General features: G+C 33.8%; 2 protein-coding genes and 1 pseudogene across 3 annotated transcripts; all 3 read right to left on the bottom strand.

Annotated features, from left to right (window-relative positions):
- Window positions 1–281: 281 nt before the first annotated feature.
- Window positions 282–7,920, bottom strand: LOC11425717 (lysM domain receptor-like kinase 3). 2 transcript variants are annotated; one of them, XM_024784662.2, is made up of 12 exons: window positions 7,245–7,920; window positions 6,829–6,862; window positions 6,731–6,738; window positions 6,434–6,598; window positions 2,667–2,833; window positions 2,251–2,340; window positions 1,998–2,091; window positions 1,777–1,928; window positions 1,584–1,678; window positions 974–1,145; window positions 733–834; window positions 282–652 (listed from the first exon to the last, which is right to left on the bottom strand). In XM_024784662.2, exons 1-12 carry the CDS (start codon window positions 7,879–7,881, stop codon window positions 491–493), a joined length of 1,878 nt encoding a protein of 625 aa, XP_024640430.1. In that variant the 5' UTR covers window positions 7,882–7,920; the 3' UTR covers window positions 282–490. The 2 variants fall into 2 exon arrangements, with proteins under 2 accessions (XP_024640430.1, XP_024640431.1); XM_024784663.2 differs by lacking the exons at window positions 6,434–6,598; window positions 6,731–6,738; window positions 6,829–6,862; window positions 7,245–7,920 and adding exons at window positions 2,945–3,106; window positions 3,239–3,246; window positions 3,337–3,370; window positions 4,215–5,623.
- Window positions 7,921–9,655: 1,735 nt separating this feature from the next.
- Window positions 9,656–13,616, bottom strand: LOC11429652 (lysM domain receptor-like kinase 3). Its single transcript, XM_024783629.2, has 12 exons — window positions 12,716–13,616; window positions 12,251–12,284; window positions 12,145–12,149; window positions 11,846–12,010; window positions 11,582–11,748; window positions 11,180–11,269; window positions 10,940–11,033; window positions 10,716–10,867; window positions 10,537–10,631; window positions 10,266–10,443; window positions 10,043–10,144; window positions 9,656–9,965 (listed from the first exon to the last, which is right to left on the bottom strand). The coding sequence occupies exons 1-12, from the start codon at window positions 13,347–13,349 to the stop codon at window positions 9,804–9,806; spliced, it is 1,878 nt and encodes a 625-aa protein (XP_024639397.1). The 5' UTR covers window positions 13,350–13,616; the 3' UTR covers window positions 9,656–9,803.
- Window positions 13,617–15,008: 1,392 nt separating this feature from the next.
- LOC11429651 (lysM domain receptor-like kinase 3) lies at window positions 15,009–27,329 on the bottom strand (annotated as a pseudogene).
- Window positions 27,330–27,906: the final 577 nt, after the last annotated feature.

The raw sequence follows: 27,906 nt of genomic DNA, 5'->3' as shown, positions 1-27,906 counted from the left end.
CCGAATAATTTTTGTTTGGGGATGTAATAATACTTAAATATGTACAACCTACAATCTTGACCCTTGTGTTACCTTGAGTTGCGCAAGAATATATATATTCGAAATGTAGTTTTCATGATATTAAATTACCTTTTCTACCAACACACACTTCTCAATATATTGTGTTTGTTGAAATTCATATCGGTCTTATCCAATATATCTATACGTGGCTCATAATTTAGTGAAACAGATTTGGATTTAATCAATAAAAAGGAACATGTTGTACATCAACAAAAATAATAGAAAAAACGTTGAAAAATGTGTGTTTTTAAGATTCATTTTAGATAAAAAAGAAACTAAAGCGTGTAAAAAAGATACATAGATTCTTTTTATCCAATCTCATGTACTTGGCTTTGTGTTTTTTTTCTTTCTGTTCTTCTCTTATATTAAGCTATACAACAACAAGTGCATAGTAGAATAGTATTAAGTTTCACATTGGAACTTCTTCATTTCAATTTGAATCATGCTCCACATCAAGACTCAACTCTGCGCTATCTGTCCTACTTTCATCATCAATAGTAGAAATTAGTTTCATAAGAGAAACCACAACATCTCTCATTTTTGGACGTTGTTTCGGATCTCGGTTTATGCAAGCCTTGGCAAGCTTTGCCATCTGCCAGTGGAAAAAAGGTCAAGCCAGTCAGATACAGAAATCAGAAACAATAAAAATGGCTATGATTTATAAATAAATACCTTGCTAATGGAATCAATTGAATAGTTATCTCCTAGCCTTGGATCCACCAGCTTTCTTAGACCTTCTATAGGATCTCCCTTTTGATCCATAACTTCATCAAACTGCCATACGTAACAGTTTTTAAGAAAAAACACGCATTATATATGAACATATATTTAGGTACTCAATGGTTATGTATAACTATATAAATAAGGTTATCAATGTAGGATAAAAAATGGTGGGATATTAACTATCAATTACCAAAGCTACAAGGCTCTTGTACTCATCAGTAGATTCATTGGTCTTAATCTCATGGCTCTCGAACTCGTTTTTATCGATCATGATCACGGCTGCTTTAGCAGAAATTAGCTCATAAAGAACAACTCCAAAAGCATACACATCCATCTTGCGAGAAATACGCCCGTATGCATTTCTGCACAAAAGTTAATGGTAGAATTAAACTAAGGAAGTGAACTACTTTTTACTTTTCCCTTTGATGTTACTAGTAATACAAAAAGTGTTACGAAAATATAAATATGAAATAGTTTTTAAATGTTACTGATAATACTATAAAATGTTACTGAAACTTTTTAGTAACACGGACTATACCTAACAATTGCTCAAATGTTACTAAATTTAATTAGTAACTTTTTTCTTTAGATCTCAATTATCTTGTAGTGTCGTTAGTTACAAATAATTGATTAGTAGTAAGAATAAGGTGGATTTATCATGGTAATATTCTTTAAACGCAAACGGGGAAAGATGCTATATCCTTCGAAAGAAACTAAGGAACGGATCTTTGATTTCAAAACTGCAAATTAGATATGATAGCAATCAACCACATAAAAAGAAAGGGCAGAATTCATCATACTCGGGCGGCATGTAACCAAATGTGCCTGCCATGTGATTAGTGTTATCTGTTGAATTTGCGATATTAGTCAGCTTGGTTAATCCAAAATCTGCAATCTGTGATAACAAGAATAATATATGATCTACTACAATTATCTCAATAAGGAAAATAATAAATATTAAGAAGCTTTAACAAAAGAGGCATAGTATTATACCTTCCCATTGAAGTTTTTATTTAATAAAATATTATCTGATTTTATGTCACGATGGATATATACAGGCACCGAATGATCATGAATATACTCAAGGCCTCTTGCTACATCCAGAGCAATTTTCATCCTTCTAGACAAGGTCATCAGTTCTTTCTCTGCAAAAAGTACTCAAATTAATGAAACATCATTGAAAATTGATACTTTTAATGTGTTAATAATATCACCTGAATTATGTAGATGTTGGCTTAAGTTTCCATTTTCCATGTATTCATACACAAGAAATAGAAATCCCTCAACACAATATCCAATCAAGTGTACCTATATGGACATAACAACAGATAGATATAGGTTACAAAATTACTATTACATTAGAGAATATAGTATAAACAACAAAGTTACTGAAGAAAGTTAATAAAGAAACAATCATTTTTATAAAGAAAAAGCTAAAAGAAAAATGTTATATGTTTGAAAATTTACCAGGTTTAAGTGACGAACACTTGTTAAGACTTTCAGTTCAGAAAGAAATTCTCTTGTTGCTTGCGTCTTCATCTTCTTGATTGCAACTTTCTGTGTAATTAAAGATCGCTTACTTAATGAAATAACATATAAGTTGAAATAGGCACGTGGAATGGATTGTTACAAACAAGAAAAAGCTCTTCACTATACTATGCTTGTTAGAATAAGTTTATAACAAATTCGATGAAATCTGGTGCATAGCACCTTTCCTGTATATGGTATGATTTTATATATACCATTGAAAATGAGAGAAATTACAGTGGAATCAATAGTCATTTTAGAACCGCCTTTGAGGGAATATGAACTCCGTCCCTTGAGGCACGCCCGACTCATACCACTAATTGCAAAGTAAAACTAACAAAGTTATGATAACAAACCTTGCCTCCCAGCACTCCATAGTAGACCTCACCAAAACCACCTTGACCAATTTTTTTAGCCAAACTGAAGTTCTCTGTAGCATTGGCTAGTACTTTGTATGAGAACTTTGGTGATTTGTCCACCAATATATATTTGGATCTAGTATCACTATAGCTATCTTTATCACCTATGGGAGGTAAAAAATAAGTTGAACTCATGAATAATGGAACAGTTCATTCACTATATTTAAGAGGTAAGGGTCATGCAAGGAATTTGAGTACGAAAGTTGTACATATACCATCTTTAGTTGAAGGTGACATAGAATCTTCTGGTGGCAATTTAGACTCTTCTCCATTCTTCTTGCGAAAGTATCTAACATATATACAAATTGCTAATAGCAGAACCATGCATACTCCTCGAATACATATTCCAGCAGCAACTAAACTTCTAGCTAAGTGACCTGATTTTATATATATAGAAATTAAAGTTCAGAGAGGCACTTAGCTTTCTTTGAATTTTCATATGACTGTGAACATGCAAAAATAAATATTCATCAATATAGCCAATTCTCTGGTAAGTTTGAAGGTGAAACCTGCTTTTCTGCAAGAAGGGAAACGAAATGGAAAAAAATGAATTTTCATTGCTGTGAGTAATAAGTATGAAAGGTAAGGCTAACACAATGAAACTTACCTAGAGGGCAAGGGAACATAAACTCCATTTTCATCTGCAAAATTAAAGGAATAAAAAATAAAACAAAAGAACAAATAGTCATACATAAAATGCAAACATATCAATCAATAAACAAAAAAACATCACTTAATGCATTTTTCAATAACATAGAGGAACAAACAATTAAAAAGTTAGATGTAATATTATCATTTATTGATTACTCATCCATGATAAACTAGAATGTCAGGTTCACTAATAAAACATGTTCATCAACTTCATTCTACCTATAGCATAAATTGGATAATATGGTCAAGCAATTAATATATTTTTGAAAATTTTCAATTTTGCCTTCTATTTAAATTTTACATGTTTACACTGTATATACATTAACAAATATAGTGTAGTTTTTTTCTATAAAAAGATACTGTAGTTTTTTTCATATCAGTAAAATAAAAAATGTAACCTGAATTTAAACCCAATCATAGTTCAATTTATTCCATGTATATACTTTGAAAAATAATAGAGTAACTTAGCATTTAAATATACTCTAACTGAAATTAAATGGTTCGACTCGAGTGGTCAATGAGGTCCGGTGAAGGTCAAGTTGATTGGAAGTACTAAGTTCAAAACCTGGTTGTTACAATCATTGGCTAGACTTTATGAATTATCAGAGTCCATTTCCACGAGAACAAGATGGTCATAATTTTTTTTTATCTAACTCGCATACTTATACAAGTACTTTTGATAAGAATCACCAAATCGCATTAAACATTTATAATGGAATTTACCAATAATCTACAAACTGCGGAATTTCAGACTTATCAAAGTTACAACGGATGTGACAGAAGTTCAAACCATCTGTGCCAACCACAGTTGGCAGAAAATGAGAAAATACATACCTCTTCCTGGAATGAACACTATCCCACTTCCTTTGCTGAAATTGGCATCTTGATTGAAATTTTGTAACAACCCTTCATCAAGATCAGCTTTGGTCGCAATTTTCGCAAGAGTATCATCAGACCTGAGTGGATAGGTAACAAACAAGCCAAAATCTTTTGAAATCTGGCTATTCCCACACGAACAAATTACAGTGACATTAATCTTAGCCTTAACAGGTATATGATTTGGATCATAGCTGTTGAACTTTTTCAATAACTCAACAGTTGTCAAACTTGCATAATAAGTATTTGCAATTAAATCATAATCGTCTCCTTCTTTTGTTGTATATTCAAACACATGTCCTAGAAATTCACCTCCAATACATTCACATGGGAACGGAACGTTGATTCTAGTATAGGAAATAAGACCAGATTTATCGAATACTACGACTCTATTGTAGCTCATTATAACATCAAAGGAATTGGTAAGAACAATCTTTGATTGTATAAAGTTTGATACATTTATGAGTTGAATTGATGGCATAATATAGTAGGAAGCTAAAGCTACATCACACCCTTTTACACATTTGGTTTCAACTTTGAAAAAAACACAATCCAGAAACAGAATGAACAATAGTAATCCATTTTTGAGATTCATTGAATCAAGAAGAGAGAGAGAAAGAGAAAACAAAAATAATGGCTGATGAAGGAAAGCAAGAAGCAAAGAAAGAAAGAATCTCAAATCAGCAAAAAATGGATTAATTCATATGAAAAATAATGTCACACTTATTGAATATTTTTTTATGGAAAATGACTCTAATTCAACTATCAATTTTCTATACACATGCTTTTGCTGTTATGATCAGAACAGACATGCATGATTGGATACGTTTGACTATTTCAAAGAGAATGTGGAGGGAACAAAGTAACTGTTGGCTAGAATAAGAGTTGACATGTTAGTAATTCATTAACTTAAAATGTCAATGAATGTTCTTATGATAATACAAAGTACATATAAATATCTTTGCAGAGACTAATCAAGACTAAAGAGTAGTATAAGGATACTTTATATCCAAGTTTTCACTTTGAGTCTATGTAAAAGTTGTTTGATTTTATTTTTTAAGAAGCTAAATTAGCTCATGTAAATTGATACTGGGGAGAATCGAACCTGAGACCTTGAAGAAGATGTTGACATCAAATCTTATATGATCTCACCAATACAATATTGTGATAGTTGATAACATGACGAATATTCTTATATCGACACAAGGATTAATCTTATAGTAGATACAAAGATCCTAACTAAGATGAGTTTGGGAACAAAATTAGTATGATCTATATAGTACACACATTAGAACTAATTAATATGAACAAACTTAATTACCAAAACTAAAACATGGACAAAAAAGCAACTTTCAGAGACAAAAACATATATGAAAAATTAGTTTGGGAACTAATTAATACCATCACTGATTCCATATATATGAAAAACATTTGAATTATTAAGAATAAAGCATGATATTGGGTTAGGTAACTCAATTATTCAAACTTTGATGAAAAGGAAATTATTTATATCTAACAACTACAATGTCTCGTTTTAAAAAATGACTTTAACTAATTAAGCTCAATAAATTAACCATAAAATATCTTTGTTAATTTTAGACACATCATTTTTAGGAACATATAAATCATGTGTATATTTAAAATAATTAAAGTACCTGCATTTATTTATTTTTTTTACCCGAATAATTTTTGTTTGTGGATGTAATAATACTTAAATATGTACAACCTACAATCTTGACCCTTGTTTTACCTTGAGTTGCCGAAGAATATATTCGAAATGTAGTTTTTAATAAATATGTACATTGAATATAATGAAAAGGTAATTTCACAGTATAAAGTAACGTTGGTAGAAAACTAACCACTTTTATCATTTTTCAGGTAATTTGTATTATGCTGTTATTATAACAACCTGTTTTTTCTTTACAGAATTATAACAATATGAATATTTATTTGTTGGGTTCATCTGCGTATCCCATTGCTCAATAAGTTATTAACCCGTCTTGGAGGAAAGTAATTGTGTCGAGAAAGTTTAGCGATTAATCAACCCTCTTCGTCCATTGTTGTTCACTAGACACTTTAAAAATAAGTTGAGCTCATGAATAATGGAACAGTTCATTCACTATATTTAAGAGGTAAGGGTCATGCAAGGAATTTGAGTACGAAAGTTGTACATATACCATCTTTAGTTGAAGGTGACATTGAATCTTCTGGTGGCAATTTAGACTCTTCTTCTCCATTCTTCTTGCGAAAGTATCTAACATATATACAAATTGCTAATAGCAGAACCATGCATACTCCTCGAATACATATTCCAGCAGCAACTAAACTTCTAGCTAAGTGACCTGATTATATATATATAGAAATTAAAGTTCAGAGAGGCACTTAGCTTTCTTTGAATTCTCATATGACTATGAACATGCAAAAATAAATAGTCATCAATATAGCCAATTCTCTGGTAAGTTTGAAGGTGAAACCTGCTTTTCTGCAAGAAGGGAAACGAAATGGAAAAAAATGAATTTTCATTGCTGTGAGTAATAAGTATGAAAGGTAAGGCTAACACAATGAAACTTACCTAGAGGGCAAGGGAACATAAACTCCATTTTCATCTGCAAAATTAAAGGAATAAAAAATAAAACAAAAGAATAAATAGTCATACATAAAATACAAACAGATCCATCAATAAACAAAAAAACATCACTTAATGCATTTTTCAATAACATAGAGGAACAAACAATTAAAAAGTTAGATGTAATATTATCATTTATTGATTACTCATCCATTATAAACTAGAGTCTCAGGTTCACTAATAAAACATGGTCATCAACTTCATTCTACCTGTAGCATAAATTGGAAAATATGGTCAAGCAATTAATATATTTTTGACAAATTTCAATTTTGCCTTCTATTTAAATTTTACATGTTTACACTGTATATACATTAACAAATATAGTGTAGTTTTTTCCATATCAGTAAAATAAAAAATGTAACCTTTCCCTGGAATATAAACAAGACCCCTTCCTTGGCTGAAATTGACACCAGGGTTGTACCTCTGCAGCAACTCACCCTTAACCTTGGTATACTTAGCAATGGATTCCAAAGTGTCGTCAGGTCTAAGAGGATATGTAATGAACAAACCATAATCTTTTGAAACCTCTCCGTTCCCACAGGAACAATTAACAGTGACATTAATCATGACAGAATCAGGAACATAGGTTCGAGGATAAACATTGACTCTCTCGATCCATTCCTCGGTGACCAAATTGCCAAAAGTCGTCGTAGCAATCGAAGCATAGGAGTCTCCATGGCGAAGCTTGTAGAGAAATGTGTGACCAAGAAACTCATCATTGATGCAATCACAAGGGAATGGAACATTCAATCTTGTATAGACTTGGACACTATCAACGCTTAGTATTGTGTAAATGTTGTAGATGGAAATATCTTCAGCTTTTGAAACAACATTGGATTGCATGACCTTTGAAATATTTGCCAAGGTTGTACCTGGCCTTATATAATAGGAAGCTAAAGCTAAGTCACAAGTTTTGTTACATTTTGATTCTGAAGTGATGGATTGCGAGACAAGTAACAAGAATAAAAGTGATAATCTGAATTTGATGATTGGTTTCATTGTGTAACACACAGAATAAGAATTTGGATGTGTTGAATAAATATGCAAAAGGGTGTTAGGACGAATAATATACATTAACTACTTTGAATTAATATAAAAATGGAAATATGAATTTGAGAAAGTCGTATAAATTCCCACTTCAATTTTAAATTCTGAGCCACGCCTAAGCAGCTGTGATTCTTTGACTTCAATATCATATAAACCAAAATGGAATCTACTTGACTATACCAGTTACATATAACATCATTTGAGACAAGTGATAACTTTGTTTGTAGATATTCCTGCCCTATTGTTTATTGAAAATGAATTAAAATTTACTTTAATTAAGCTCAAAAAATTACCAAAAATTGTCTTATCTATAAACAATTTAGGCACATCATTTAGGGTGTGTTTGGTTTGGAAGAGAATTTGCGAAGAGAGAAACAGGTAAGAAAGAGTGTGTGAAAAGAGAAATTGAGTTGATGTGCCCTTTTTTTATACAACATCTTGTATAAAAATTGGGTAAGAATGTGTACAATACAACAAAATGGTGGGACCCCTTCCCGAACCATGCGTATGCCAGAGGTTTAGTGCACTGGATTGCCCTTTTTTTAATTGAAAAAAATAAAATAGTATTGCATTGAAATAAATATTTAAATTTGGTTTTTTTTAAATAGATCAATTATTGTGAGACAGATGAGATGATTTTTATTCGGGGTTGTGAGCACTCTTTTTTAAGATGTCAAACTGGATTATGATCACTTAAATATTTCTCTTGAAAGTACAAACCTCTTATATAGAGTCTTGACTCTTGTGCTACCTTGAGTTTCACAAGAATATATTTCAATTCCAATTTTAGATGCATATGTACATTGAATATCATGAAAAGGTAATTCCACAGTATAAAGTAACGTTGGTAGAAAACTAATCACTTTTATCATTTTTCAGGTAATTTTTTTTTTTTTTTACAGAAGGTAGTTTGTGTTATACTGTTATTATAACAATCTGTTTTTTTTTCTTCTTCCTGGTATTACAACAATTTGGTTAATTATTTGTTGTGTTCATCTGGAATTATAAATTTCTCAATTAGTTTATTAACCCATCTTGGAGGAAAGTGATGGTGTTGAGAAAGTTGAAACAATTTATAGGCTTTTCTCTTTTAAACAGTAAAATGAAGTTGTCAAATTAATGATTTGTCAACTATATTATTCTTTGATAAAAAAAAAATAAATAAATAAATCTTTGATAAAATATAAAAAAAAAAAAAAAACTATTATTCTAACCAAATGAGGTCCAAAGGGTTGTAAGTTGCATCAGCAGCTAAAAAAATGATGGTTCAAAGGCTAGGCTCACCGGCTTAGTAGACTAGAAGTACAGCAGCTTGTAATCCCTCCACTGTCAGGAGGGAGAGGTCTTCGCTGCTCTGTGAGCAGAGCCTCACGCAGTGCCCTCTAGTCTAGGAGCCATGAGACGAAGGCGTATGCCAAAGTCCCATGGCACAACTCTCAACTTGGAGCGGACAAGCCAGCATATTGCAGAAACCAGCTCAGCCAAGACAAGCCATAGCCATGTCCCATTATTTTAGTGCTCTCACTTGGGTCCCAAGTTGGCACTACCCAACTCAGCAAACTGACCATCTTGTCAGACAGTTATATGCACTTGATTGTGTTATATTCTATTCGATGTAGGACATAATAAATGCTAAGACAAGTGAAGTAATTGATCCAAAATGGTGTAGTTCTGCTCCTAGCTAACATTGGTATAGATCAGTCATGTTATTTGGTTCCACACTTTGTAATTAAAAACAAATCATGTTTCCAAACATCAATAAACAACTATCCACATTTTCTGTTTTTTTCTTTCTATCATTCTCTTATATTAAGCTGTACAACAGCAAGTGCATAGTAGAATAGTATTAAGTTTCACATTGGAACTTCTTCATTTCAATTTGAATCATGCTCCACAGCAAGACTCAACTCTGCGCTACCTGTCCTACTTTCATCATCAATAGTATAATTCAGTTTCATAAGAGAAACCACAAGGTCTCTCATTTTTGGACGTTGTTTCGGATCTCGGTTTATGCAAGCCTTGGCAAGCTTTGCCATCTGCCAGTGGAAAAAAGATAAAACCGTCAAAACCAAAATCCGAAACTAAAAAATGGCTATGATTTATAAATAAATACCTTGCTAATGGAATCAATTGAATAGTTATATCCTAGCCTTGGATCCACCAGCTTTCTTAGACCTTCTATAGGATCTCCCGTTTGATCCATAACTTCATCAAACTGCCATACATATCAATTTAAAAAGAACACAATGTATGAACATATATTAAGGTACTAATTAGTTTTTTTGAGGGGTCATCAATAGAGAATAAAAAATGGTGGGAGATTAACAATCAATTACCAAAGCTACAAGGCTCTTGTACTCATCAATAGATTCATTGGTCTTAATCTCAAGGCTCTTCAACTCGAACTCGGTTTTATCGATCTTGATCACTGCTGCTTTAGCAGAAATTAGTTCATAAAGAACAACTCCAAAAGCGTACACATCTATCTTGCGAGAAATACGTCCGTATGCATTTCTACACAAAGGTGAATGGTAAAATTTAACTAAGGAAGTGGACTATAGCCTCTAAGATATCTATCAACCAAAAGAGAAGCATAATTCATCATACTCAGGTGGCATGTAACCAAATGTGCCTGCCACATGATCAGTGTTATCTGCTGAACTTGCAGCATCAGTAAGCTTGGTTAATCCAAAATCTGCAACCTGTAATAGGAATAAAATATGATCTCACTCTCACACAGTTATCACAAAAAAAAAAAAAAAAAAAAAAAAGGATTAGTACTATGCCTTGCCAGTGAAGTTTTCATTTAACAGAATATTATCTGATTTTATGTCACGATGGATATATACAGGAATGGAATGATCATGAATATACTCAAGGCCTCTCGCAACATCCAGGGCAATTTTCATCCTTGTAGACAACGTTATCGGTTCTTTCTCTGCAAATGGTATTCAAATCAATGAAACATCATCAAGAACAAATATTCAAAATGTGTTTATAATAATATCACCTGAATTATGTAGATGTTGGTTTAAGTTTCCATTTTCCATGTATTCATACACAAGGAATAGAAATCCCTCAACACAATATCCAATCAAGTGTACCTATATGAACATAACAATAGATAGATATAGGTTACAAAATTACTGATACATTAAAGAATATAATATAAACAGCAAAGTTACTGAAGAAAGTTAATAAAGCAACAATTACTTTTATAATAAAAAAGGTAAAACAAAACATGCTTTACCAGGTTCCGGTGATGAACACTTGTTAACACTTTCAGTTCAGAAAGAAATTCTCTTGTTGCTTGCATCTTCATCTTCTTGATTGCAATTTTCTGTGTAATTAAAGACAGCTTACTTAACAAACGAACATAAAATTTGAAATAGGCACATGGAATTTATTGTTAGCAACAAGAAAAAATTATTCCAAATACTATGCTTGTTAGAATGAGTTTAAAACAAATTTAATGAATTCTGGTACATAGCACCTTTCCTGTATATGGTATGATTTTATACATACAATTGAAAGTGAGAGAAATTACGAGGAATCAATAGTAATTTTAGAACCACCTCTGAGGGAATCAATAGTAATTTCAGACTCTTATGACTGATTTCAAAGTAAAACTAACAATGCTACGATTACAAACCTGGCCTCTCAACTCTCCATAGTAGACCTCACCAAAACCACCTTGACCAATTTTTTTAGCCAAACTGAAGTTATCTGTAGCATTGGCGAGTTCTTCGTACGAAAACTCTGGTGATTTGTCTAACCAAATATATCTGGATCCAGTATCACCATTGGTATCTTTATCAACTGCGAGAGTTATAAATAAATAAGCAGAAGACCAGTTTCAAGTTGAACTTCATTCACTGTATTTTGGACGAGTATGAAAATTGTACATATACTATACCATCTTTAGTTGAAGGTGTCATAGAATCATCTGGTGACAATTTAGACTTTTCTTCTCCATTCTTCATTCGAAAGTATCTAACATATATACAAAGTAATAATAACAGAACCATGCATAATCCTCCAATAGATATTCCAGCTGTACCTAAACTTCTTGCTAAATGACCTGCTTATATATATAGAAATTAAATCTTAGAGGCACTTAGCTTTCTTTGAATTCTCATATGATTAATGTGAACAACATGCAAAAATAAATAGTCATCAATATAGCCAACTCTCTGATAAGTTTGAAGGTGAAACCTTTTCTGCAAGAGGGAAAAGGAAATAGAAATAATGATGTAACCAAACATAAATCAATTTCATTGTTGTGAATACTAAGTATGAAGAGTAACACAATAAAACTTACCTAGGGGGTAAGGGAACATAAAATCCATTTTCATCTGCAAAATTTAAAGAAAAAAATAATAATAAAAGAACCGATAGTGATCATACATAAAATACAAACATATCATTCAATCAATATATAAACAAACATCATTTAATGCATTTTTCATTAACATAGAGGAACAAACAATTAAAAAGTTCAATATAATAGTATCATTTATTGATTACTTATCCATGAAAACCAACTATACCATATCAAACGTTTTTTAACATTCTAAACGGATTATTAAAACAGAACAATTTTTTTATAACAAAAACAGAGCAAAATTTAGAAAGAAATAAAATTCAAAAGTTACTTAAATGGTGTTTGTATAAATGATTATTGGGCTTGATGTGTGTATATTAGAACAATGACAGAAAAATTCAGAACAAGCACAAAATTTCCACTACCAGAAAACCAAAGCATGACAGAAAAATAAAATCCAACCTTTCCCTGGAATAAAAACAAGACCACTTCCTTGGCTGAAATTGACACCAGGGTTGTACCTCTGCAGCAACTCAGCCTCAATCATGGTATCCTTAGAAATAGACTCCAAAGTGTCCTTAGAACTAAGAGGGTATGTGATGAACAAACCATAATCCTTAGAAACCTCTCTGCTCCCACAGGAACAGTTAACAGTAACATTAACCATCGCAGAAACAGGAAGATCGGTTCCAGGATAACTGTTGACTCTCTCCATCCACTCCTCGGTAGTCAAATTTGTATAAGTCCTCTCAGCAATGGAAGGATAGATATCTCCAAGGCGAAGCTTGTAGAGAAATGTGTGACCAAGAAACTCATCATTGATGCAATCACAAGGGAAGGGAACATTCACTCTTGTATCGGATTGGATAGCATCTATGTTTGTAATTGCTGTGTTGTAGCTGAGAATATCTTCTTCTTTTGAAACAACATTGGATTGCATGACCTTTGAAATATTTGCCAAGGTTGTACCTGGCCTTATATAATAGGAAGCTAAAGCTAAGTCACAAGTTTTGCTACATTTTGATTCTGAAGTGATGGATTGCAAGACAAGTAACAAGAATAAAAGTGATAATCTGAATTTTAATGGTTGTTCCATTGTGTAGAGAGTAGAACAATATGAACACAGATAAGAATTTGGGTGTCTTGAATATGTAAACTGGTGTTAGCAATTATGCATGCTATATGGAAAATGGAAATAGGATTTTGAGAAAGACATCTAAATCTTCCAGTTGTGAGATATGAACATTCCAATTATAACTCTTATTAATATTAATATTAAAATTCATACAAACCAATCAACTATTATTTTTTTGTTTAAGTCAAATGTAAGGACCTGTGAGTGTACCATGATAATATATTGAGATTTATGGTACTCAGATGTGGTGGTCTAGTCCTTTGTTATGTCTAGGCATTGGTTAATTCCTGTTTTTTGTTCTTTGTTTTGGACTTTGTAACATTTTGTATCTTGTAGCAGAATTCTAGGCACATCTTGTGCTTGGAATATGCTATGTTGTGTTAATATAATTCCATTTTGATGTGTTAAAAAAAAAAAATATATTGAGATTTTGAACAAAATAAATAAATAACCCGTAGGAGGATTTGACAGAGTCTTAGTTATTGTTGTCATTGAAATATAATATATGTTGAGTTTTTTAAAAGATTTTTGGATTTCATAATGTTTGAAAAAAATTATTATATGCATGGAAAGCAGATTTCCTGCTGTAACTGCAGGGTCTGTAACCACAGGGTGCTGTAAAGTATATGAGCTTTCTGATAAGAATTATACGATCATGATCAATTTAATAGTTGTCAATTTTAATCTTTCGATCTTAAAGGAACGGCTGATATTGAAAACGGCGTGTAACTGCGTGCATCTGCTATAGCACCAAATCCAGGGCCTAGATACATATGTCATGTTGGAACCATTCCTAATATAGTAGGTAGCTAGAGCTAAGTCACGACTACTACTACACTTTGATTCTGCACTAGATACATATGTTTTAATTTAAACATATCAGATATCATGATCAATTACTATAAATATGTGTGATATGTTTTAATTTAAGTAGATAAATCCAAATATGTAAGTACGAAAAGTTTATTGTTTAATTCCTATGGATGCAGGTTGTGTGAGGACATATTCGTCACCTTGGAAAGGGTTTACAATTGACTTTGACTTTAGAGTAAAATAAAGAGGGGAATATGTGGTAATTGAAAAATATAATATTTATAAAAATATGATATTCTCTGAAATTTATCAAGTATACAAGGTCACAAAAAGATATTTGTATTCGCAATAGAACAAGTTGGTGTTGAATAGGTATGAAAAATATGTTAAGCTGCAAATACTCGTGTTCGAACATATACAAGTGGTTTTCTTCTCTCTCTTTCATAATTTTTTTTGTTTTTTTTACATCTGTGACACTGTGGTTGACCAATGTCACCAATATCACCAAATACTATGTCACCTAAGTTCTCCCCGTTCACACACATAGTTGCTGCTATCCATTCATGTTATATTTATGCATTACAGCAGTTAAGCAAAAATTACAGCAGTTCAGCAAATTCAAATGTAATGTTTTCAATTGGCTATATACATAGTTCAGCTGCTCAGCAAAAATATATAAATGTATATCGTGCCGTTAAGAATTGTGTATATAAATGTAATTGCATTCTTGAGATATACCAAGATGAAATAATACAAATGATTGTTTTTTTTTTTTACAAAAATAAACGAAATTCATTCATTCAAATTGATAGAGTACATTGATACAATGAAAATTCGCTAAAACAAAAAGGATGAATCTGTGAACAAACTCACAACATCCATGTTAATAGCATAAAACGGCAAAGTACTAAAGCCTACACATATGACTGGTTCTAAGTCTCCGCAATACACATGTCTCCGGATCTGCAACATTGACGACTCCAAAGTCATTGATTTGAGTACACAACCAAAGAACACAACATTCTTTCTTATGAAGTTTACTTGATTTTACCATTTGCTAAGAACACATTCCATCTCTTAGATTCCTAACTTAGGAAGTCAGATACATGGTTAATCGAGTTTGTATTTAACGAACCATTATATACACATAGGATCAAAGCAAAGCTATCACTACTAGTAATAATGCAACTCACAAAATAAGACACTTAGAAATGACTTCCTCTCTCAAGATGATTTCAAAACATCAGTAATCCACTTCTCTTATAATAAGTTGTACAACAACCAATGCATAGTAGTATAGTATATATTGTGTTGCTACAAATTGGAATTTCATTTCAATTTGACTCATGCACTACCTGTACTATTTTTATTATCAATAGAAGAATTGAGTTCCATAAGAGAAACCACAACATCTCTCATTGTTGGACGTTGTTTCGGATCTCGATTTATGCAAGCCTTGGCAAGCTTTGCCATCTGCCAGTGGAAAAAAGGTAAAGTCTGTCAGATACTGAAATCAGAAACACAAAAATGACTATGATTCATAAATAAATAAATACCTTGCTAATGGAATCAATTGAATAGTTATATCCTAGCCTTGGATCCACCAGCTTTCTTAGATCGTCTATACAATCTCCCGTTTGATTCATAACTTCATCAAACTGTCATACATATTAGTGTAAAAAAAACAGAATATATGAGCATAAATTTAGGTACTAATTAGTTTTTTTGAGGGGTCATCAATAGAGAATAAAAAATGGTGGGAGATTAACAATCAATTACCAAAGCTACAAGGCTCTTGTACTCATCAATAGATTCATTGGTCTTAATCTCAAGGCTCTTGAACTCGAACTCGGTTTTATCGATCTTGATCACTGCTGCTTTAGCAGAAATTAGTTCATAAAGAACAACTCCAAAAGCGTACACATCTATCTTGCGAGAAATACGTCCGTATGCATTTCTACACAAAGGTGAATGGTAGAATTTAACTAAAGAAGTGTACTAGAGCCTAAAATATCTATCAACCAAAAGAGAAGCATAATTCATCATACTCAGGTGGCATGTAACCAAATGTGCCTGCCACATGAACAGTGTTATCTGCTGAATTTGCAGCATCAGTAAGCTTGGTTAATCCAAAATCTGCAACCTGTAATAGGAATAAAATATGATCTCACTCTCACACAGTTATCACAAAAAAGAGAGGATTAGTACTATACCTTGCCAGTGAAGTTTTCATTTAACAAAATATTATCTGATTTTATGTCGCGATGGATATATACGGGAACGGAATGATCATGAATATACTCTAGACCCCTCGCAACATCCAGGGCAATTTTCATCCTTGTAGACAACGTCATCGGTTCTTTCTCTGCAAACAGTATTCAAATCAATTAAACATCATCATGAACAAATATTCAAATGTGTTTATAATAATATCACCTGAATTATGTAGATGTTGGCTTAAGTTTCCATTTTCCATGTATTCATACACAAGGAATAGAAATCCCTCGACACAATATCCAATCAAGTGTACCTATATATATGGACATAACCACATATAGATATAGGTTACAAAATTACTGTTACATTAAAGAATATAGTATAAACACCAAAGTTACTGAAGAAAGTTAATAATGCAACAATTACTTTTTTGGTTAATAGTGTTTTACCCCCTGTAATATAGGTCAGTTCCGATTTTACCCCCTGTAAAATATTTTTTTGGATTTCGTCCTTGTAATTTGAAGATTTTTGGTTTTGGACCTTCATAAATTTTGATAAGCTCAAATTACAGGGGGTGAAATTTTCCATGAAGGTCCAAAACCAAAAAATCTTCAAATTTCAAGGATGAAATTAAAAAAAAAAATTACAGGGGGAAAATCAGAAATAACTTATATTACAGGGTGGTAAAGCACTATTAACCCTTACTTTTATAAAGAAAATGGTATAACAAAACATGTTTTAAATATGATTGAAAATTTACCAGGTTCCAGTGATGAACACTTGTTAAAACTTTCAGTTCAGAGAGAAATTCTCTTGTTGCTTGCATCTTCATCTTCTTGATTGCAATTTTCTGTGTAATTAAAGACACCTTACTTAACAAAAAAACATAAAATTTGAAACAGGCACATGGAATGGATTGATACCAACAAGAAAAAATTATTCTCTATACTATCATACTATGCTTGTTAGAATGAGTTTAAAACAAATTTAATGAATTCTGGTTCATAGCACCTTTCCTGCATTTGGAATGATTTTAAATATACCATTCAAAAAGAAAGAAATTACAGTGGAATGAGTCTCTGAGGGAATATAAACTCCGCCCCTTGAGGCACGCCAGACACTTAACACTAGTTGCAAAGCAAAACTAACAATGCTATGATTACAAACCTGGCCTCTCAGCTCTCCATAGTAGACCTCACCAAAACCACCTTGACCAATTTTTTTAGCCAAACTGAAGTTATCTGTTGCATTGGCTAGTTCTTCGTACGAAAACTCTGGTGATTTATCCACCCAAATATATTTGGATCCATTATCATCATTGGTATCTTTATCAACTGTGAGAGTTATAAAATAAATAAGCAGAATTCGAGTTTCAAGTTAAACTCATGAATAGTAAAGCACTTCATTCACCGTATTAGGGAGGAGTACGAAAATTTGACATATACTATACCATCTTTAGTTGAAGGTGTCATAGAATCTTCTGGTGGAAATTTAGACTCTTCTTCTCCATTCTTCTTTCGAAAGTATCTAACATATATACAAAGTAATAATAACAGAACCATGCATGATCCTCCAATAGATATTCCAGCTATAACTAAAATTCTGTCTAAATCACCTGCTTATATATATATAGAAATTAAAGGTCAGAGAGGCACTTAGCTTTCTTTGAATTCTCATATGATTAACGTGAACATGCAAAAATAAATAGTCATCAATATAGCCAACTCTCTGATAAGTTTGAAGGTGAAACCTTTTCTGCAAGAGGGAAAAGGAAATAGAAATCATGATGGAATCAAACATAAATGATGAAATTCCTTTTTTATGAGCACTAAGTATGAAGGGAAACACAATAAAACTTACTTAGGGGGCAAGGGTACGTAAAGTCCATTTCCATCTGCAAAACATAAAGAAAAAATTAAAATAAAATATAAAAAAAACTAATTGTCATACATAAAATGTCAAACATATCAATAATCAAACATCACTTAATGCATTTTTCATTAAAACAGAGGAACAAACAAATAAAAAGTTTGATATAATATTATCATTTATTGATTACTCAACGAATATTTTTGGCGGAACTCGATTTTGAATCCTCTCATAAGAAGAGAAGGTTAAGGCCAAATTGTGTTTACTAAAATCTTAATATTTATTTGATCAACTAAATAATACCCTTTTGTACAAATGGAAAACCAAATTCATAACAAGCACAAACTTTCCAACTATCAGAAGACCAAAAAAGGACAGAAAAATGAATGATCTAACCTTTCCCTCGAATATAAACAAGACCACTTCCTTGGCTGAAATTCACGTTGTACCTCTTCAGCAACTCAATTTCAATCATCGTATCCTTAGCAATGGACTCCAAAGTGGCTCAGGGACAAAAGGGAAGGTAGAGAAAATAGAGAAACTCTCTAATATTCTCAAAGAAAAGATTATATTATTTGAATGCTTCAATGCTTGATGATGCAAAACACTATGTGGTGAGCCTTATTTATACTACTCTAGGAAGGCTCTTCATTACCAACTAGAAATATCTAGAAACAAAGAAAAGTTTAGAGACATGGATACTCTAGTATATAAGCCTAGAAGGATCTAGAAAAGTTAAGACTTGATAGATTTTTTAGCAAGTGTACTAAATACTGTCGAAGTAGTAAAAATATCGTTCCCACGAGGACTGTGTTAATCTCAATAATAACGTAAATATTTAGGATGTGTAAATTTCTTTTAGTTGCCCTAGGCAGTAGTTTTGGTTTGCATAAAATTAAATAAACAGAATATAAAGATAGAGTTGGAAAGAATAAGAGAGAGATGAAATTAGGTCTTTCGAATCATCTAAGTTCCCTAATTGGTATATTGCACCTATTCTTATGAATGATTTTCTAGTTCCACGATAGTTAACAAAATAGTCATAATCAATCCCTTGAGTTAGGACCCTCTTCTCAAACTACAGCCCCTAATTCCTTAGGTGGTCTAATAATCTTTGAAGGACATTATTTTCTTTCCTTGTGCCACATGTTCCTAAAATCGTGTCACGAAATAGCCATCATGACACGTTTTAACCAATGTCGAATGAACCTCATCCTGTGCTCCAAATCGTGACATGTTTTCAACAATTGTGATACGATTTTGCTTTCTTCAAAATCTTCTATTTTTCTTGCTTTTCTTGCTGCTTAAGCTTGCTTGTGAACTCAAAAATATCATAAAAAGACTCTAAAAATGTGGAATGACAGACTGTTATCAATACAACTCCTTGATAATCTCAAATCTGATAACTTTCGTTTGGAGAGTAGTAAGTAGACTATGACGTCGGCTGAGGGCATCTGCTACAACATTCTGGACTCCTGCCTTGTGCTTGAGTAGAAAAGGGTAAGATTGCAGAAACTCACTCCAAGCAGCGTGTCTACGACTGATCTTTTGTTTGAGAGTTCAAGTGCTTGAGGACTTCATGATCAGAGTAAAGAACAAACTCCTTATTCAACAAGTAGTGGCTCCAATGCTGAAGGGCACGAACAACTGCATAAAACTCCTTATCGTATGTAGAGTACCTGAGCTTCCCATTGCTGAGTTTCTCACTAAAAAAGGCTATAGGATGTCCCTCTTGGATGAGAACAGCTCCAATTCCAGTGTTCGAAGCATCACAACTAACTTCGAATACTTGGTCAAAGTTAGGAAGGGCTAGCACGGGTGCCTCGGTCAAACGCTTCTTAAGTTCCTTAAAGCTCTTATCAGCTTCTTCGGACCACCTAAATTTATCTCCTTTGATGCATTCTATAAGTGGGGTGGCAACCGAGCTAAAGTTTTTAATGAACCTTCTGTAGAAAGAAGCTAAGCCGTGAAAACTCCTTATATCATGGACAGACTTTGGAGTTGGCCAGCTGTTGATAGCTTCAATCTTGCTTGGGTCAACTTTTATTCCTCCAGCAGTGATGATGTACCCAAGAAAATTTACTTCATTGGTCAAGAATGAGCATTTCTTGAGGTTAGCATAAAGTTTTTGCTCACGAAGAGTTTGGAGCACTTGTCGGATATGCCATAAATGCTCTTCTTTGCTTTTGCTATAGATCAAAATATCATCGAAGTACACAACTACAAATTTACCAATAAAGGGCCGAAGTACCTGATTCATTAGCCGCATAAATGTACTCGGAGCATTTGATAACCCAAAAGGCATAATTGTCCACTCATAAAGGCCGTCTCTTGTCTTGAAAGCAGTCTTCCATTCATCTCCTGGACGAATTCTGATTTGATGGTAACCGATTCGGAGATCAACCTTAGAGAAGATATTGGCACCATGTAATTGATCCAACATATCATCTAGCCTGGGGATTGGAAATCGATACTTAATGGTGATCTTGTTGACAGCTCTACTGTCCATGCACATTCTCCAACTACCATCCTTCTTTGGTACTAGGAGTGCGGGAACTGCACAAGGACTGACACTCTCTCGGATCAACCCTTTCTTGAGCAACTCTTCAACTTGGCGTTGGACTTCGACATGCTCTGTTGGATTCATCCTGTAAGACGGTCTGTTAGGAATGGAAACTCCGGGGATGAAGTCAATTGCATGTTGTATGTCTTGCATCGGAGGAAGTCCTGATGGAATTTCTGATGGTACAACATCTGAGAATTCAACGAGAAGATGCTCAACCTCCTTTGGAATGGTGTATTCTTTATTGGACTCGACCAATAGGACAAATCTCATGTCTAGGACATCCTTTGTTGTCACCTTGAATGGTTCTTTTGAGACTAGAGATACTATTGGCTTGGAATCCTTTTTCCCTACATCAAATGCATTGGGTGGTAGGGGCACCAACTTGATCTTAGCACCATTTTTCACAAAGGTGTAAGTGTTGGCATGACCGTCGTATATGGCATGACGACCATATTGCCAAGGTCTCCCAAGAAGCAGGTGACAAGCATCCATGGGGATGACATCACACCATACATTGTCTTTGTACTTTTGCCCAATGGTAAACGATACAAGGCATCGCTTAGAGACTCTAACCTCGTTACCTTTGTTGAGCCATTGCAACTTGTATGGATGTGGGTGCTCCTTTGTCGGCAACTTCAATTTTTCCACCATATAGTTGGATACAACATTCTCACAGCTTCCACTATCAATGATGACATCACAAACTTTGCCTTGCGAGGTGCAGCGAGTGTGGAAGATATTGTGTCTTAGCCATGGTTCTTCTTTGACTGTTGTGGTGTGTAAGCTTCTTCTAACTACCAGTGATTCACCGCAATCAGCAAGAACAGGCTCTTCGTCATATATTGGCTCGCCCATCTCTTCTTGTTCTAGTGCTTCATGAATATCTTCTTCTTCAGAAGCTTCATGTATCTCCCCTTTGATGATGGTGATGGTTTTGCGATTTGGACAATGTTATCATGGTTTTTGGGTGCCAAGCCATTAATTGGACTTGAACCTTTTGACCGTTGATATCTCTCTTTTTTCTTGGGAAGGGTAAAAGGAGAAAAACCCTTAAAAAGTTCTAGATTCGGGGGTCGTTTTCGCTACGGGAAGGTGTTAGGCACCCGGAGCGATTATGGTATTCCATAAGAACCGCTCTCCTAAGTTGATTTCTACGCTTTAGTTTTATTGCTTATTTTTGTAAAAAGGAAGGTATGATTAGTGAAGAATGGGGGTGAGAAGAAGTAGAATTTGATTTTTTTGTTTCGGCTTGGATGAGTTTTGACTCATTGCCTACGTACCCTTTTAAGGGATCAAAACCGTTCGTAGTTCATTCTCAAAAATAGTTTTTGTGTTTGTTGGTTGATTTTAGGTTTGAAAAGAGATTTTGAAGAATAGAGATGAGAGGCCTCAAGGGCATAAGGTTTGGAAAGTGTGAGGTGGATTTAGTCATTTTGCAAAAATAAAGTCTAAGAAGGGTTAAGATTCATTGAAAGTTTTACTTAAGAAAATAAAAGGGGAAATAAGGAGTTTTGACTCCATTTTATTTTCAAAAAAAAGATTTTCAAGTGAAGTTATTTGCATGTTCTTTTTGGAAAAAAGTTGGATTTTTATCTAAGTGTTCAAACCTAAACGCTTATCTAACCATACAATCCTATGCATACATCTAAGGTGAGTGTGTGCGTGTCGGTGCGTCATAGTGTCCATAGTCCATATTACAAAAATTTGCCTAAATACATTCTATGGCCCCTTTGCCAAGCTACAAACCAATGATAACAAATTACATTACCAAATGAATTAAAACTTGCAAAAAAAATAAATGCTAAGCTAAAGAAAGTGGAGAGAGTGGTGGAATGCTATGAAATGTATGGCACATGAGATGAAATGGTTAGTAATCATAAAGCACACAATAGTAGGAAGTAATTAAAAGGAAATGCATAAAGATGGCAAAGAAAAAGTAATAAAGTGGTAATAAACCTAAAAGACATTTGATATGATACCTAAAGATGCTAGTGGCCCATAATCATCACATCATGGCAATTTAGAAAGAAATTTTGTTTCAAGCCATGACATGCAATTAATGGAGGCATATGCATGCAAAATATCACACCAAGTTCATAGAGAAATTTGCCACTTTATTCCTTAAAACTAAACTTGTTGCTTGCAAAACAAGAAATTCATAAAATCATATTCAAAAACAGCAAACAAAAACACATTTCCAGAGGCATATTCATCACCATATTAGGCATCCTTTATCCATGTCATAATATCAAAATGTCAAGAACAAAACATAGCAAAATGCATACCAAAAGTGTAAAAACACATGGAATTAGTTCATGCCACTTTAACATCTTTTTTTATGCAAGAAACACCATAGAAATGCCAAAAATATACCAAGAAACAACCAGGATTTTTAGGATTTTTTTTATAAAAAAGTGAGCAAGAAACAAGTGCAAGTAGCAAAGAAATACGGTGCAAATAGCAAGAAAAACAAAAAAACGTGAAAGAAAACTAAGCCCAAACCCAAAGCCCACACTCAAAACTCAGATTGCACAGGAGCCACACGATTGATCTAGGATTCTGAAACCCTAGATCAAACGGCCAGGAACAAGGGGGACTGGACCGAAAATAAACCGGTCCGGTTCACTGGCTATATAAACACAAAGGCTCCGGTTTTTTTCATTTTCTTCCTCTCCTTCTCTCTCTTCTCTCATCCTAGTGAGAGAAGCTCCCACTTCTCTCTTCCCTCTCTCGCCGGAAACCTCAAGGAGGAAGATGAGTCTTCATCTTCTCCGGTGAAGCTTGTTCTTCCGGCGCGGTGGCCGGCCACCCAAGGGTGGCGGCGCCGCCGCCGGAGATGAACAAACTTCTCCGTTTTCAAAAATTTTCACATTTTTAGATATCCTTTTTGGTCGCAAACACGAATCCGGTACTGGTTTTCTCACACGAGGTCTAAATCTCTGTAGATCTACACTTTGGTTCGCGGTTTTGAAAAGATTTTTCTTGATTCTTTTTAGTGTTTTATTGAATGAAAGTTGCAAATCTGTGTTTGATTCGTGTTTGTTACCGTTTCTGAGAAAGAAAGATGAGTTTCACGTGTTTACCTGTGATTTTTGACTGGAGATTTTGAACAAGATCTTCGGAAAACTTGATTGTTGGTGCGGTTTGTTGATTCTCTGGCTTGGATCCGAAAATAAATCGGTTCTTCTCTTTTTCTCTTTGCTGGTTCGAATCGGTTCTTTCCCTCTTCTTCCTTCAAACCCCTGTGATCAGCACTCGTAGCTTTTCGCCATAGGTGAAGAGCTCGTGCTTCGAATTGCAGAGTCTGCAATTCAGTGATGATGATTCAATTGAATCACTGAGAATTGCAGTAACAAATTAGTTCAATTTTGTCTGGATTTTGCGTTCTGGAAGTGGTTTAGGGTTTTTTGCGCCATTGATGAAGGCTTCAAGCTTTTTCAGTTTTGATTTGGTTTTTTATCTGTAACTGCCAAGAGAGAGAAATTTCTCTGTGTTTGTTGATGTGGCCTTCAATCTCTGGATTATGTGGCACTGTGCACTGTATTTATAAGCTGACAGATGTGTATTTGGCCCAATAAAGAACTGCCACGTGTCCTGGCTTGCTCACTTGGGCGCTGCTTGCTATTTTCATTTAAGGACCAATCTGCAAATTGTGAAATGACAAGGACTGGACTGCAATTGTAAAACAGACTCAAAAATAAAAGAGAATTGGACAATTTGGACTTAAATGCAATTTTAAAAAGTTGAAGGATTAAAATGCAAAGTAAAAATAAAAAATGAATTAAAATATGTAATTTGACTAAACGTAAAGCGAAATAAAAAAAAAATCGACAAAACGGACTAAAACGAACCAATGGCCTAAATGAGGTACTTCAAAGTAACCTCTCTATGCCAAAATTTCGTGTGAAATGACCAAAATGCCCCTGGGGCTAAAAATGACCTAAACCAACTCAAATTGACTCTGACACTGACTCAGATGCAAGTTTGAAATGAATTTAAACAGGGTTTACTGATGAAATGTTAAAAATGAATTTGAAAAGACTCAGAGACAGTCACAAGGATGAAAATGGGTCCCACTGCAGGAAATGACCAAAATACCCTTCTGTATGACTTTTTGCAAATTTTGAAATAAGTTGTAGAAAAAGCAATGTAATGATTCAGAGACACTTTTGAATGACTTACAAGACAAGTAAAGACATTTCGAAAGGTTTTATGCAAGAAAAACATAGGTAAAATTGTGATTGAAAATACTGCGAGGCAGAGACAATTTGAACTGTGCAGTTGAAATTTGATAATTGACAAAGTTTGAAATGAAATTGGGCCCAGTATTTTTAGGTCCAAAAACAGGGTATAACAGACAATCAGAAGCAATATGTCCAAACCCTTGACATTTAAAGCATTTAGGTGTCTTAGAAATCTTCTCTTTGGTGGTCTTTTGTGGCGGTTTACTTGAGGAGCTAGGTTCTTGGGTTGGTGGTTTATTGCGATGGGAATAATTTCTGGTAGAGGAAAAAGGTTGGTATGATGATTGTTTAGGTAGTTGTTTCTCAACCCGGATGGCTAAACGAATAACCTCATCCAAGCTCCAATATTCTTGAAGTTGGACTGGGTGTGCAATGTCAGTGTTTAGCCCTCCAAGGTATCGAGCAATTGTTTGCTCTTCCTTTTCTTGGATATCACATTTCATCATCAACTTCTCAAATTCTCTAGTATATTCTTCTACCGACAGAGATTTTTGACGAAGATTTTGTAATTGAATAAAATTGTCTTGATAATAATGAGGAGGTAAAAACTTACGGGTTAATTCTCGACGCATCTTCTCCCATGTCTTGATCTTGCTTTTCCCTTCACGCTCTCGTCTCCTTTTAACATTTTCCCACCAAATTGAAGCGTGTTTTTTCAGCTTGACAGCAACGATCTTTACCTTTTGCTCCTCTGGAATCTCCTTGTACTCAAATACACGTTCAACAGTTTGTAGCCAATCCACAAACTCATCAGGTTGTAGCTTCCCTTCAAAATCTGGAATGTCTACTTTGATATCATTCATCGGAGTTTTACGTCGATGTAAGCGACTGCTTCTAGAAGATGAAGAGTCACTACTAAAACCATCATCATCAACTCTTCTTCGTTGTGCTTCCAATATGGCATGTTGGGCATTGACGGTCTCTTGTAGTTCCTGAATTTGTCGCCTCATTTCTTCCATCTCCATCTCTTGCAAACCTCTTGCATTCTGTCTTCGAGGTGGCATTTTGACGATATTAGTTCAACAAACTATTTGGTGATGATTGTAGTGATGAGTGGTGGTTTTGTGGGTGGTGAAGATTGTTAACCAAGGGTTTTCTTCACTTCCCAAACAAAATGGTGGTGTTAGTTTCGCGAACAAAATGGCCGCAAAGTGAAGTTTTACAAAGGCAACTCCTTGCGCACTTGAAAACTCACTTTCCGTTGATTTTTTCGCACAAACTCAACTCCGAGGTATCGTAACCAGCTCTGATGCCAAATCTGGCTCAGGGACAAAAGGGAAGGTAGAGAAAATAGAGAAACTCTCTAATATTCTCGAAGAAAAGATTATATTATTCTCAAAGAAAAGATTATATTATTTGAATGCTTCAATGCTTGATGATGCAAAACACTAGGTGGTGAGCCTTATTTATACTACTCTAGGAAGGCTCTCCATTACCAACTAGAAATATCTAGAAACAAAGAAAAGTCTAGAGACATGGATACTCTAGTACATAAGCCTAGAAGGATCTAGAAAAGTTAAGACTTCCCTAGTGCTTATTTAGTAGTGTCTAGTAGCTTCCTTATTATTCCCTAGTATTCTACAGACTTCTATATTATTCTTTAGTCTTCTAGAGACTTCCACATTATTCCCTAGTATTCTAGAGTCTTCCATATTATTCTTCATCATTCTAGAGACTTCCATATTATTCTTCATCACAAAGTGTCCGCATGTCTAAGTGGATATGTGATGAACAAACCATAATCCTTGGAAACCTCTCTGTTCCCACAGGAACAGTTAATAGTAACATTAACCTTCGCAGAAAAAGGAATATCGGTCACAGAATAAGAGTTGACTCTCCCCATCCACTCCAAAGTGGTCAAATTACTAAAAGTGAACTCAGCAACGGAAGCATAGGTATCTCCTGGTTGTAGCTCGTACTGAAATGTGTGACCAAGAAACAGTCCACTAAGGCATTCACAAGGGAATGGAACATTAACCCTTTTGGAGATTTTGACCAGAATCTCTGTCTTTGTTGTAGATGATAATATCTTGAGGTTTTGAAAGAACTTCGGATTTCATAAGGTTTGAAATATTATTATAACCAATGTCGGAACTATCCCATAAATAGTAGGAAGCTAGAGCTAAGCCACAACCATTGTTACACATTGATTCTGCAGTATTTATGAACAATATACACAACAAAAAAACTGATAATCCTGATGATTTTGGTTCCATATATAGATAAAGGATCGCATGCAAATATGAAAACGACCAAGCTTTTGGTGCGACTATATATTTATTCAGAAAATTTAGTGAGTATATTTGTGTCCCAAATCTACTCATGAAATTTAAACATATTGATCCATTTTTTTGGTGTATTACTAGTCTTACTGGTTTTCACACAAGAGATTATTTTTAGAACTTGAAGCCGTGGTCTTTCGGTCATGGAAGATGAGGGCAATGGAGTCAGCTGACCCCACTTGTAACATTTTTTTAATAAATACTTAAATATTTATGCAACGTGACTCCGGTATGAAAATATGTTGTAATTATTTACATTGATAAAAATAACACTTGAATATTTTATGATATGACACTGACCCACTTATTAAAATTTATGGATCGGTCCTTCCAGTCATGTGATATGATAGCTTTACCGTTGTGGCCTGCGGCAAGGTTCCTCTTTAAAATCCATATACTTTATCAATTATTAATATACATGCCACATTTGAGTGATATGTTCTAATTTATGTAGATAAATCCAAATATGTAAGTACAAAGTTTATTTTTTAATTCCAATAGAGGCCGGTTGAGGATATATTCGTCAG

This window comes from Medicago truncatula, chromosome 5 (genome assembly GCF_003473485.1).
Source record: "Medicago truncatula cultivar Jemalong A17 chromosome 5, MtrunA17r5.0-ANR, whole genome shotgun sequence".
Classification (NCBI taxonomy): domain Eukaryota; kingdom Viridiplantae; phylum Streptophyta; class Magnoliopsida; order Fabales; family Fabaceae; genus Medicago; species Medicago truncatula.
Note: the sequence above shows the minus strand (reverse complement) of the source record. Positions and strands in the feature narration are given on the sequence as shown.